General features: G+C 49.6%; 1 protein-coding gene across 4 annotated transcripts in view; it reads left to right on the top strand.

The window, feature by feature from the left end:
• The window catches only part of TRAF3IP2 (TRAF3 interacting protein 2), a 41,373-nt gene extending 33,767 nt beyond the window's left edge, over positions 1-7,606 (top strand). For all 4 annotated transcript variants that reach the window (XM_084889875.1, XM_084889876.1, XM_084889877.1 and 1 more), the window contains 3 exons: positions 472-588; positions 4,394-4,468; positions 7,041-7,606. In XM_084889875.1, coding sequence (XP_084746001.1) covers positions 472-588; positions 4,394-4,468; positions 7,041-7,187 — 339 coding nt within the window. In that variant the 3' untranslated portion in view covers positions 7,188-7,606. The remainder of the gene's footprint in view (positions 1-471; positions 589-4,393; positions 4,469-7,040) is intronic.
• The last annotated feature ends 6,336 nt before the right edge of the window (positions 7,607-13,942 follow it).

Below are 13,942 nucleotides of genomic sequence, written 5' to 3'. Positions count from 1 at the left end.
CTGGCGTCTGCTTTGTCCTCCTGCCATTGGCCCTGCCACCAGCAGGGCAGTCAGGGCGCAGTCCGTGGCAGCTTTGATCGGCTGGGGGAGGCAGGGGTTTGGGAGGGAGGGGGTTTCATCGTTGGGGCTGCAGCCTTTCCACCAAGATGCAGATCGCTTAGTGGTCCGGGCTTTCATTAGCCACGGATTAGTGACGGCTGTGGAAATGGTGGGCAGAGCCGCATCCATCTAGGAGAGCGCCATGCAGAGTGCGTGAAGGGAGTGGGGGAGAGGAGGAGGCAGAGGGGAGCTGGCAGTCAGTCTGCCTGAGGGGGGCGGGGAGCAGTGCTTTCACTGAGAATGAGCCCAGCCCTCCACCCCCCACTGTGTGCCAGACCAGCACACAGCCCTGCTGGCCGGGCTCCAGCCCGCCTTCACCAAATGGACCGCACTTCACACTTCCGTAAACATGCCTTCCCCTCTCATTAACAGAAGACAGTGATGATAATCGTAGCAATCAGCCCCAAATACAAACAGGATGTGGAAGGCGCCGAGTCGCAGCTGGACGAGGACGAGCACGGCTTACATACTAAGTACATCCACCGCATGGTGAGTGGCGGCGGCCGGCAGCCCCTCGCCGGCGCTAGGAAGGCCTGTCCCTCAGTAGAGACCAAGCAAAGGCACTTGATGCCGGTGAAGGAGAATGGGGGGCTGCTACCTGTGAGGCCTTGGGCAGTTCAGCACACCTCGGAGACTCGGTGCCCTTGTCAGCAGCAAGGGCAGAGGAGTCCGTGATCAGAGCTCTGCTGGTTTGCTTGTTTACTGAGTGTGAAGGCCTAGGAGGGTCGGCCGGCGGGCCTGGGGAGCGGGGCTCCTGGGTGGTGTCCTGTCCTGTCCCCGCCTTTTCCCAGAGGCAGAGCATCCTGGCGAAAAGGACTCGTGCCGTTGGTTCAGAATCAGCTTCCTCACGTGTAGGCTGTGTGTCCCTGGGCCCACTGCGTAAACCTCTGTGTGCTCCGTGTCTCTGTGCTTCACAGCTCATGAACGACGGGGCCTGGTCAGACCAAAACGGGGGGAGACATTTGTAGGGAGTTAGACTTACTCAGCATCTGATGGAACGTTCTGGCGAAAACAATACCCAGCTTTAGAGCTGGCTGTTGTATGGGCTGGCAGTCTTCCTGCTTTCGGCAGTGAGAGATACTGTCCAGAGTCCCAGGGGTCCTCAAACTTTTTAAAGTGGGGGCCAGATCACGGTCCCTCAGAGAGCTGGAGGGCCGGACTATATGAACTACTAATTCCTACTGTAACACCTCTGCTGCGCTCACTGCCCAAAAAACCTGGCGGGCCGGATCAGACTCCTCTGCGGGCCGCATGTGGCCCGCGGGCCGTAGTTTGAAGACCCCTGGTCCAGACGGTCACTTTTGACCAGGATGTCAGAGGCTCCCATCGTCCGTACTGGGCGCTCGTATGTGCTGGGGGTGTGGGTGTTCTGGGCCTCTCACCCCACCTCAGGCACAGCTTGTCTGCCTTTCTCAGTCAGGCTTGTTTGCTGACCAAAGATTCTGAGGTTTAAAAAGGCTTGAAGGTCACTGGACTAGAACCTGTAAGCCCCGTCTGAGCCCTAACATTCCCAGGGGGCAGGCACCTGGAGCGGGCACGGACGAGGCCAGGAGGATGGGCGGGAAGCAGAGTGGTCCCGATGGAGGGGGTGAGCAGCACAAGGCAGGAGGCAGGCAGGCAGGCCGGCCGGCCGGGGCCTTGCAGCTTTACCTCTGGGGACGCTGACTTAAACCAGGTCTGTCCTGCGGGTCAGGAGCACGGGAAAAAGGCAGGGGAGGTGGGTGCTCCCTCCTGGGTGTTCAGGGTCTCTATCTCCTCTTCTGCCAAGTGCCAGCCACTTATGTGAGCTCAGAGCCAACCCAAAGTGAACGCCAAGCTGAAACCGGTTTGGCTCAGTGGATAGAGCATCAGCCTGAGGACTGAAAGGTCCCAGGTTCGATTCCGGTCAAGGGCATGTACCTTGGTTGCGGGCACATTCCCAGTAGGGGGTGTGCAAGAGGCAGCTGATCGATGTTTCTCTCTCATCGATGTTTCTAACTCTCTATCCCTCTCTCTTCCTCTCTGTCAAAAATCAATAAAATATATACTTTTTAAAAAAGTGAACGCCAAGGCAAGGTGGTGGGGCCACAGAGTACGGCCGAGGAGGCAGGGGACCCGTCTCCCTCCTGTTCCGCTCTCTCCGGGTCCGACAGCCTGCGGGCAGGGCCCAGAGAAGGATCGTTTCTGCCCTGAAAGGTCACGGCTGGCCTGGGAGCTGCCACCCCGTGGCTGTGACCTGAGAGCACTCAGCGTCCTGTCTGCATGTCTAGGAACCGCAGTCCCGAGCGGACAGCTGGCGTGTGGGCAGGGCTCCAGGTCCCGCCAGGTCCAGAGGAAACCTGTGGAGCTCTGCGGGAGCGTGACAGTGCCGGGCAGGGACCCGGCTCGGCCCGGAGCTGGCCTGACTGTGCCCGGCTGGGAGCCAGATTATCTCATGCTCAGAGTCCTGGGGCAGCCATGTCCTGGGCCCTCCCTCATCAAGGAAGGGGCTGAAGAGGCCAGAGGCAGACGTGCCTTCTGCCCGCCTGGCAGCCTTCCTGGTCCCCTCCAGGCAGCAGCAGACTCTCGGACAGAGGGTGTGAAGAGGTGCCCGGAGGGGCTGAGTCCTAGAGCCAGGACTGCACACAAAGCCAGTATCTGGAAATATGGGCAAAAAACACGCACTCCGGCCGGGGGCCCCTGCACAGGCGGAGCAGGTAGTGAACAAGTTTGTAGTGTCCAGTGTCCTGGAAGTCAGAAACTGCCTCCAGTGCTTAGCTTTTACCTAGTAAACCAGTGTTTCCCAAAGTGTGGTACGTGTACCCCCAGGGGCACGGGAGGAGTTTGGTGGGGGTACACGTTGCACCGGAGTTCGGTGGGGATATGCACTGCACCGTGCTTAGCTGTGCCTAATTCTATGTTCTCATGAGTACGAGGGGTACTCAGCGTTACGAAAATTATAGAAGGAATACACATATGTCAAAGTTTGGGAAACAAAATGTGTAATAAAACCATGCCCTTCCTCTCACGTGTTGGCACTGATGTGGCTGGTGATTTGAGTGGCACAACGCTTTCGTCACTTTAAAACATGCTTTTGGTGTGTCTGACTCTAAGGGGAGGCGGTTCTGAGAAAACGCCTTGTGGGTGATCTGTGTGTTGTACGATTGGGCGTGTATGCAAATAAGCATGAGTGTGGATGGGTGCGCAAACGTTTAGGAGGGCTTTCTTTGGTGAATTCAGTAACAAGTCATCACCACTGGCACGTCCCTCTTGGTTCTGTTTTTATTCCATGCACGACCAAGACTCCTCGTAATAAAAATCAATTGGAAGATGAAGTAGTTGGGAAGCATAATTCCTCTTCTTGTCACCAGAAGCCCACGTACCTGGTGCTGGTCACAGGATTTGGAAGACTGTCTCCTCTCAGATTGAAAATTCCGGTTTTGATGGAGCTCTGGCAGCTACAGCTCCTGGGGCCACTGCAGTGTCAGAGCAAATTGGAACTGGTGTGGGAAGCCGAGGGCTTGGAAGTCAAACCTCTTCACAGCTGACCCCCTGGCCTGCCTTCCTCCTCCTCCAAGTCCGTCCTGTGCTCTAGCTGCAGGGTGCTGCCTGCTGGTCCCAACCCACCGACTACTGCCACACTCGGGGCATTCGCTCAGGCCCTTTTCTGTGCTGAGAACGTCCTTCGCCTCTCCGCCTGCCTGACCACATTCTTCTTCCAGCATCCAAATGGCACCTCCCTTGTAAATGTCCTTGTAACTGGTGTAGAATGGATGGGCCCCATCTGGGGCTTCCACAGCCATTTTTTCACACTGCCCTGTGGTTGGTAATGTACCTTTCTGACTGCTCACAGAACTGCTGGCTTTGTGCGGATAGGGTTTGTTTGTATCTGTGGTATTCTGGTAAACCGGTTCACCCTTATCCCCCTTCCCCAAAAACCCTGGTTCATAGCATCTTTCCATTTCTGCGATATACCTGCTCTCACGATGGCCAATTTCAGGCTACCGATGTGAAGTCACTGGACACAGAACTGGGAAGAGGCACACATCTGGCTTTTGCGAGCTGACGCCACCCAGCTCAGCAGACCCTAATCTTAATCCTAATCCTTAAAACACCAAGTCCTACACAGAGCGTGGCATTGATTAGCCCTTCAATAAGTGATGGGTGGATGAGTAGATGGCATAGATGTGTAATGGGGAGAGCTTCAAATTGTAAGGGTGAGGCACTCAAGGAAATCAGAATAAAGGCACTGAGTGGGCTCGCATGACTGTGGGTACCGTACATTAACTCCTCATCCTTGTTCCTGACATGAAACCTTGAATTTGTTCTGTTCCAGATGCAGATCGAGTTCATAAAACAAGGAAGTATGAATTTCAGATTCATCCCTGTGCTCTTCCCAAATGCTAAGAAGGTAAACAACAAACAAACAAAAGAAAGCTCTCAGAATTCAAACTTTGCTTTATTTGCTATCTGGGATTTTAAGTGGAAAAACCTAGTCAACCCTCTAACTCCTTAGAGAGAACAGTGTGAGAAAGATCAGCAAGTCGCCCCACTCAGCTCGGCCCCAGTTCAGCGGCATGAATAGAGTGTTATCTGATAGACCATCTCTGTCCTAATTGTTCCAGCAGCTATTACACACAAAGAGGCAGTTTGTGTTTTAACTCATGAGCCAAAAAGAGACTGTTCATCTGATACTTCTTATCTCTTGAACATAAAAGTCAAGATGTGTACTTTTGAGCTGGCTGTTCCTCGGAAGTATTTTGCGTCACGTAGTTCAGCTCTCAGAGCTGTAGAATACAGGAGTTGAATCTGCACAGTCATCAAAGTGAACTTTGCTGTAGTTCATAGGAGGGCTTGCCAGCAGGTTTTGGGGGATGGGGGCAAAAACACGCCTGAGGCCATGCCTGGGCACAGGGAAAGCAGGGAGGTAGGAAAGTCTTCAAAGTGAGACTGCTGCGCCCTGAGCTCAGGCCCAGCTGCACCCTGGAGGACTCCTAGATGCCAGGGCTGCATGGAGACTTCCTGGTGAGGGAGGGTCCGGTTTGTGTGACTGGGAGCCCAGGGCTGCACAGTTCACAGCCCGCACAATAAATAGCCTGCTTTTCTGCCCCTTGCCCAGGCTCTCGCTGCTCGCATTGCAAGGTCTCCTTGCTGGTCTCCCTGTCTCTCTACTTGGGCCCTGTATTAGCCATCCTCTGCTCTGCCGTCAGAGAGGGACATCCAGAATGAAGATCTGATCTCTCTCCAGCTCAGAAATTCATAGTGGTTTCCTGCAGACTACAAGATCATCTCCCCCTTTCTTAGCACGACGTGCAAGGCCCCTTCAACATATGCTCAGCCTTCCCGGTCACCACGTGCAGATGATTCTGTGCTTGGGTCAAACCGGACTCTTTCAGCATGCCCTCACACACACATATGCTTTCGTCTTCTGTGCCTTTGCACTTTCTGTTCCCTCTACCGGCAGTGCCCTTCCCTGACTTGTCTGTCTGGTGAACTCTTGCTTCTCCTCACGTTACCCAGTCTCTAGCCTCTCCTGATCCCTCTCCCCCTGCGCTGACCTTGATGCAGTGGTGTGTGGCTGGGGCAAAGGCACTGGGAGTAATTGTTTGGAATTACTGGAGCAGGCTGATAGAAAAAGCTGACCAACTTTCAGCTGGTTTTATTCATGTTTTTAAAACTTCTTCAAACAATCCCTCAGGGCAGATTGCTCCCACCGCCTGGCCCCTGGGCATGCCATTGCCTAGAAAACAGTTTCTTTTTCTTTATACTTTGACTCCCTCATACGACTAACAACTCTTCAAGGCAGTCCCTGTGTCTTTTTCACTTGGGGGTCATCCGTACCCAGCATGATGCCTGACACACGCAGGTGCTGCTTCTAAGCTCATCCTGCAGTCCCCACAGGCCTGCCGTCTGCTCAGAGAAAAAACAACATCAACCTGCAAGGCTCTCTGGGACACGGCCCCTCACCTTCTCTCTCTCGCTCTTCTCCAGCCACACTGAGTGGCTCCTTGCACCAGCCAGGCGCACTCCTCTGTCCGCCTGGACTCGGGTCTCTGTAAAGTTTGCTCCCTCCGCTCTTTTCTTTTCTTTCTTTTTTTAAAAAAAAATATTTTTTATTGATTTTTTACAGAGAGGAAGGGAGAGGGATAGAGAGCTAGAAACATCGATGAGAGAGAAACATCGACCAGCTGCCTTCTGCACCCCCCCCACCGGGGATGTGACCGCAACCAAGGTACATGCCCTTGACCGGAATCGAACCCGGGACCTTCCAGTCCGCAGGCCAATGCTCTATCCATTGAGCCAAGCCGGTTTCGGCCCTCCGCTCTTTTCTAAACCCCCGGTTTAAAACTGCAAACCACTCTTCCTGGCCCAGCACTGCCTATCCCCTTCCTCTGTTTTATTTCTCTCTTCAGCATGTATCCCCATCGAGCACACTAGATGTTTCTACATATTCGATATCTGTCTTTCCCCAGCAGAATGCCCACTCCATGAGGGTAGTCTGAAATTGCACCCCACCATCCCCGGCTCGCGGTTTGTGCCTTTGCCTGCTCACGGAGGTCTGCTGGGCTCCTTGGACGGCAGGCCAGGCCTGTGGCCGGAGTGAAAGGATAATGGATTAGATTAAGCCTTGGCATACTTCTTACAGAATCGCCGGGGAATTCTCATCACTCTGCGTGACCTCGGTCCTACCCCTTTCATGTGAGGGTGGTGAAAAGCACATTGCAATGCAGAGGGCAGGTAGCCTGGAGACTGACAGAAAATGCTGCGCACATGTGGTTTCCATAACGAGATATACAGCTTGCACCCGAAGCCAAGACCACGTCACATGCTAACCCCTTCCAAAAGCAAAACACTGCAGCCCCCAGGACGGTTTGGTAGAGAATGCTCCAGAGGGGAGAGCCATAGCTGACTGGGAACCGAGCCGGGGATCTGGAATCCAGGTTTTTCTCTAACGGCCTTTGCTCCTGTCATTCTCTCCATAGGAGCATGTGCCCACCTGGCTACAGAACACTCACGTCTACAGCTGGCCCAAGAACAAGAAAAACATCCTGCTGCGGCTGCTCAGAGAGGAAGAGTACGTGGCTCCCCCCCGGGGGCCGCTGCCCACGCTGCAGGTGGTACCCTTGTGACGCTGCAGGTGGTACCCTTGTGACGTGGTTCTGGCTGGCACTCTTCTAGCCGAGAAAGGCTGGCAGCATTCACAGCTGTTTGTTTTCAGTCCCCTCCCCAGGGGCTCTCCAACCCCAGAAAACCTGTTCTGCAGCCTATTCTTCCCCCTGAGACCCCCACAGACCCTGTCTTTGGAATGGAAGGAGGCTGGCTGCTCTGCACTCCCTGCTTCTCCCCACTGCCTGTTCCTCCGAACAGTCTGACTCGTCCCCTCTGGGCCTCTCACTGCTTAGCAAGGAGATCATAGAAGTAACCACAAGCAAATGACCACAGACACCCTCCCATTGCTTATGGCTACTTTTATGGCTGAGCCAGTTGCTTGTGTGGCCTCGGACCAAAAGAATTCATGTACAAATAATAAAGCATTTACTCTTTTGTAACACTGTGTTTTCTTTATCTCAAAGAAGATATATATATTAACTTATAATAATATGGGCAGCTGCTTCCAGGAACATCAATAAAGCTTCTTAGATATAATATTAGACAGATGTAACAGACTACTTTATATTAAAAGATTCAAGCCAGATAAACATGCCTTTAACATAGTATTCTGAAAACTTTATTCTTGCCATAGAACTTTTAAACAAAACAAAACAATGTTATACTACACATGATCTTGATTCTAATAGAATCATAGTTCTTAGGGTCTTAATATGTATGTAAAAATATTTGTGTGTTATATGAAGTGACAGGGGGTGTACAGTGCAGGCTAGAATTGGGGTTTGGGAGACGTGTTCCAATCTTGGTGCTATCATGAACTAGCTGTGTGACCTTAAGCAAGTCCTTTCACTTTTCTGAAACTCTGGGGACTCGTTTATAAAGTGACATGGACAAAACAGTATCTCTAAGGACCCTAAAGGTTTAAAGTCTAGGACCTAAATTCTAAATACTCTGTTCAGAAATAACTAAGTTTTCATTTTCATAATCATATCTCCCAGGGGGTGAAATTACATATTCTTAACAGAGACATTTTATTTTTCTTCAACAATATCCTCACATTCATAATTTTAGTAAAAAATATATAAATTGTTCCTTTTGTCTACAAAAAAATGAATAAACAAAATATATGTTCTATATAGAACAAGGTGGAATGACTTTAATAATGGCCCAAGATGAATAATCCAATATGTAGACTTTTCAGCTATTTCTTCCCTTATCTGTCTGCCTAACCTCTTAAACTATGAGATAGTTCAACCTTATGTGTCACCATAGCAAAAACAATACTTATCAATTATAAATAAGGAACTTTGCTAATGAAATGCAAAAAACACTACTAGTTTTATTTACATTATAACCTTGATGTCTACTGAGTAAGATGAATGTCTTTATGTTTGTGGGGTTTTTTAAAGGATAAGAAAAGCTAGCATACCTTACTCATTTGTAAGACTCAATGACAAATACCTTCATTTGAGACCTAGTAGAACTGACTTACTTGGTTTGGGGTGTTTTTGTTTCACTTTGTTTTAAATATGTTTTTTTATTGATTTTAGGGAGGAGAGAGAGAAACATCAATAGGTTGCCTGTGGAATCCAACCAACTGCTTTTTGGTGCACATGATAATGCTCAACCAACTGAGGCATACCGGCCAGGTGACTTACTTGTTTGATTAACTCCAAATATGTAAAACACCCAGCCATAATCTTAAAGTCTTCTTTCTCTTTGTTATCTTTGTTTTTTTGCCCAGGCGGGGTAGCATCCTGAAGGATTATACATAGTTATAAATACTAGTAGAATGGCATCAACAATTAGTACTCTGAAATGTTTCTAGTTAGCAAAGTTTAATAATGTGATGTTATTAGTCCTTCCTCCCTTCAGAGACCAGTCCTGAGTGCTCAGCCACTATTCCTACCCCAGGTGAATGAAGAGGGAAGGTCCCTGGTGTTCCACAAATAGTCATTAAACTGTCGCAGCTGGTTGTACTGGAAGCAAAAAAAAGAAAAAACAAAAAGCATGCGTGTGCGTGCGCGCGGACACACACACACACACACACACACACACACACACACACAAAACACCTGGCCAAGTGACGAAAGTTTGACCCCTGCAGTTTCTATGCAGTCTGATGACCACAAACATCAAAGGAATTTTAACCACAATTTTTGAGCACTGGCACTAAGATTAACACTTGTGTTTAGACATTACCCTGGTCTTTTTGCATTCATCTGTAAACATTTGGGGGGTCGAGATGGGTTATGGCTGACTCTATAAAAATAATCCCTTAGCTTTATTCAGACCTACACTGACGTTAGGGGTGAGGTGTGCAGAATGAAAGGTTCAGTTCTTATCTAATATTGACTAACAAAATTTAAAATATGATTTTTAATTTCAGTGACTGATTTCAAAATGTCTGCCTGTTTAATTTAACTTCTATGTTGTTCGAAGACATCTCAGTTCACGGCGACACAATCAGACTAGCTATTTCTCAGCTCAGTGCTCAGAAAAAATTACTATAGTGGCTGAACATTTCCTTTTTTCCTATTAAATAAATCTCTGTTTTGAACATTTCAGACGTTGTTTCATGATGCCTTGCCAAGCATTCTTCTTAACCTAAGCTATTCCATCAACCACCTCATCCGCTTTGCCAAACACCCCATTGTCACCATCACCTTTGCCAGTGGATTACAAAGTCCTATGATCATTGGGAAATGATCCAGAAAGAGTCTCTCAAAACACAGGATCTTTCTGTTTCTTCTTAATGAGCCAAGAAGAATCAGTGAGACCCACCTCCTAGGGGCAAGTGAAAGGACGAGAAAGGTTAGAGTGTGGGAAAATTTCACAAAATAGAAATGCTGCTCATCCTGAAGAATTATGCATTATATTTCAAGATAACTGGCTTTCTATGGATCCACAGACCAAATTAACAAAAGCCCAGGCAGGAAGAAAGAAAACACCAAAGTCACAGAGATCTGAAAGGCCAGAGCAGCATAGGAACTAAAGACACTTGTCACCACACATAAGTGGACACCAAACACCATAAATAGCCAAAGTAATGAGGCAGCTCAGGAAGAAAATAAAAAATTTCCAGAAAATAAACTTTTAAAGACATGGAAATGTGTGATTTGAATGACAGAATTCAAGATGGCAGTTCTGAAAAAAAACAAAACAAAACAAAACAAAAACAACTCCAAGTTACAATACAGTACAAGAAAGAGGCAGTTGGATGAACTCAGAAATAAAAACCAGTGAACAAAACGAGTACTTGCTCAAGAGATTGAAACTTGAAAAACAAACCAAATAGACATTCTGGAGATGAAGAACTCAATAAAAGAGATAAAGAATGAACTTCTGAGGGGGGGGGAGGGGGGAGGAAAGAAAGCACCAAAATCAGTTTAAGTCTCATATTTATTTCTGTCATAAAATTTTCAGACATTGGAAAACCTGCACCTCTGCCATTTTGTTTTCTGTGTGAGAAAACCGGGGCCCTCGGAAACCGTGGCTTGTCTAAGTCAATAGAACCTAGACAGCCTGGTTTCCAGGCTGCAGACGTTTGCTTGGTGAACGTAGAGAGCTTTCTGGTGTTTGACGGCGGATTTGTCCAACAGCAGACCCAGTGCTCCCGGAGGCAACTGTGCCTCAGGAACACAGGAGGCCTGAGGGGAGATGCACCTCTGTCCTCTGGTGGCTGGAGGATTCAACTCGTTCTGTGGGGAATTCTTCGGGGAATTAATTATTGCTCCGATTACATGGTGTGTGACTTTCCTTGAGGTAGCGTGGCATATTTATTTTATACTGGTATTATACGAAACCAAGGCACAATTGAAAAGACCTTGACACCTTCCCGAAGCTTACAGACAAAACCCACTACCAGTCGGGCCAATTTCTTTTCGTTTTATCTGGCCAATCTCCAAAACAAAAACATTGAAAAAGGTTTTTACTTTGAAATCTGCTCTATTCATCTCGTTGGAACAGTACAGAGCTGTTTGGAACAGCTGCACTCCCTCCAGGTGAAGAAATGAGAAATGGAGGGTCATGCAACCTCTCCATTGGGTGGGGCAGCGGCCGGAGGCCCGTCCACAGCACAAAGGAGCCTAGTTCGGTCAATGCAGCTGGCACTCAGGGTGGCTTGTGCCCAGGCAGGAGAGCATGTTTCTAATGTCATACTTTCCTGTTCCGTTTTCTATGGGGAAAAGCTTTCAGATGGAAACACAGGTCCCTCGGTGGGAGGCTTCCCCAGACCCTGGGCAGCCACCTGCTGCCAGCTCACCCGCGTGTCCACAGCCCCTCCATCTGTGATGGTGCACTTGCCCCCAGATTCTGAGTCTCCAGCCACGCAGGCTGTAAGGGGAACACACAGTGTAGTGTGTTCTCTATTTAACTTTGAAGGAGTGTATGCATATGGGTCTAGGGCACAGCTCCCCTCACACCCCCCTCCCATCTCTTCCCACCCCGTGTTTAAGGAAGTGATATTTGAGCCTTTGGCTAAACAATGGAAGTCTTGGAGCAAAGTGTATCTGGGCAAATGTGACCGCGTTCTGAGCCAGCCTGCTGTTTCTTAGACACATGCGTATGAAAGGAATAACCGCAGCCCCCAGATCCCCCAGGTCTTGCAAACGAAAACCTTAAGGACACACGTTTCTTGTCCCTTGCCTGACCTCTCTTCGCTCCCTTCGCCAGGAAGGCTCTGATGGCAGCTGGGGAGACGGAGGAGCGGGACGGAGGGAGGGAGGGAGAGGGAGAGAGAACTCATGCCTGATGGATCCCATTAGGCTTAGTGTGCAAAGCAAGTTGAGATGAAGTAGCTGCTCTGGTATGCATCCAAAACTGCTGTTCTATTTTTAGCTTCCCCCACGTGCTTCTTAGCCCCACATTGTCCGCCTGGGCACCTGGATCGGCAGCAAAACGTGGAACTGAGCCGCTCATTTGAACGTCTGGGAGGAAGGAGGCCATTGATGCAGGGCTTGTTTATCGCTGACAGGGAAGGGGGGCCTGGAATGTTAATGAGGACGGCTCTGTGAAGCATGCCTCGGCCGTTAGCGTGGAGTTCAAAGGAGGAGGCAGCCTCAGTCCTGCACCGAACAAATGGGAGCCATTGATAGAGGGAAGGAGAAATCAATTATGCTGTTGCAGGCTTCCATGTCATTGTGCCGGAGTTGTTAGAAAAGGTAGGACAAGGACCAGATCTCCAAAGGAAACAAAGCCACATGGCCTTGAAGTACAACGAGTTTGCCATGGCAACTGATGGAAATGAGCCTCCCGGGCACTGAGCAGGTGTGTTATCTTACAGAATAAACACGCTGCTCTCACTCCCCGGTTTTTATAATAAAACCTGTGTTTGGATTACTTTCCTCTCCTCTTTGTTACCCGGAGAAGTTGGCTGTTGCTCAATCAGCCCAAGGCTCTAGCGAGGCGAATGTAATCAGTGTTATCAAAGGGCTGCTTTAGGAAAGCTGGCACCGGGCCTGGCTGCCAGCCCTGTCACTGAGCAGCAGCTGGTCCGCAGGTACCTGTCTGGCCTTTGCCCCTTCCGGGCGATGTCCTCCACAGAAAGCCTCTTGTCCGCTCATTCACCCGGGCGTGAGGGTGAGGCGGCTCCCTCGGGCGGTGGTGAAAGCCGCATTCTTCCAAGAGAGGAGAATCTATCGTGTTTAGGTGAGACTGGGACCTGCCCAATCTCCAGCACCCATGTGATCTGAGGTACGGGCCAAGGGCTCCTTGAGTTCAGGAATTAATTGGTTCTATCTTCCAATCTGCTGTCAACTTCCAAGTTCTTGTGCAGCCAGGGCCAGGCGAGCAGTTCAGCAATCCTCTCCCCTGCTGCTGTCTGTGCTTCTTTCCTCCAACAAGAGGCCCAGCACCGCCCTCCTGTCCCTCTCATGGAGCCCTCTCCCCCAAGACGATGTCTTCCATGCCTCTTCACACATCACCGTACCTGTGGTCTTAACACGGGGAAATGGCTGCTGAAGAACTAACGGAAGCTCCCGTGTCACGGGTGGAAAGGTTTCTGTGCACGAACCCAACTGGGAAAAACAGTATCGCCAAGTTCAAGCATGAAACCATGCTGTGAGCCCACCTTAAAGAGGGGGCCTTCCAAAGTGATGGGCAGGGCCTTTTCATGTCATATATATATATATATAATTGATTTTTTACAGAGAGAAAGAGAGAAGGATAGAGAGAAACATCGATGAGAATCATCAATCAGCTGCCTCTTGCACGCCCCCTACTGGGGATGTGCCCACAACCAAGGTACATGCCCTTGACTGGAATCAAACCCGGGACCCTTCAGTCCGCAGGCTGACACTCTATCCACTGAGCCAAACCGGTTTCAGCCATATTCAGATTTCTTAAATTCAGGTCTTTGGATACCAAACACATGAAGCAGAAGTCCCTGACACTCCAGGGTGAGCACGGAAGTTCTGGTCCCATCATGCTCCCACTTGTAATGAAACTGCCATTCAAAAGCTGCTCTCAGAAAGGTTACACAGTGAGCAGCACCTACAGATCAGCAACCAATCTCCAATTACTTATCAAATGCCTACTACGTGCCAGACATTACGGTTTGCACAAAGAGGAGTGATACATGCTGTTGCCCTCCAATTACTTAAACTCTAGCTGAGGAGGTAAGACACAACCTGTGAAAAGATCCAGACCAAGACAGCATCAGTCAGTGCTAGGCAAACGGGCAGCGGACCCCTTTTCCCTGACCCTCAGGGTGACTCAGGACCAAGCTCACAATGATGCAGTTTCAAGGTCAGATCTCCAAAGAGGCAGCTGACTG

The sequence above is a fragment of the Pipistrellus hanaki genome (genome assembly GCF_964339955.1).
Source record: "Pipistrellus hanaki genome assembly, chromosome: 7".
NCBI lineage: Eukaryota > Metazoa > Chordata > Mammalia > Chiroptera > Vespertilionidae > Pipistrellus > Pipistrellus hanaki.
This window is presented reverse-complemented; position numbering and strand designations above follow the sequence as displayed.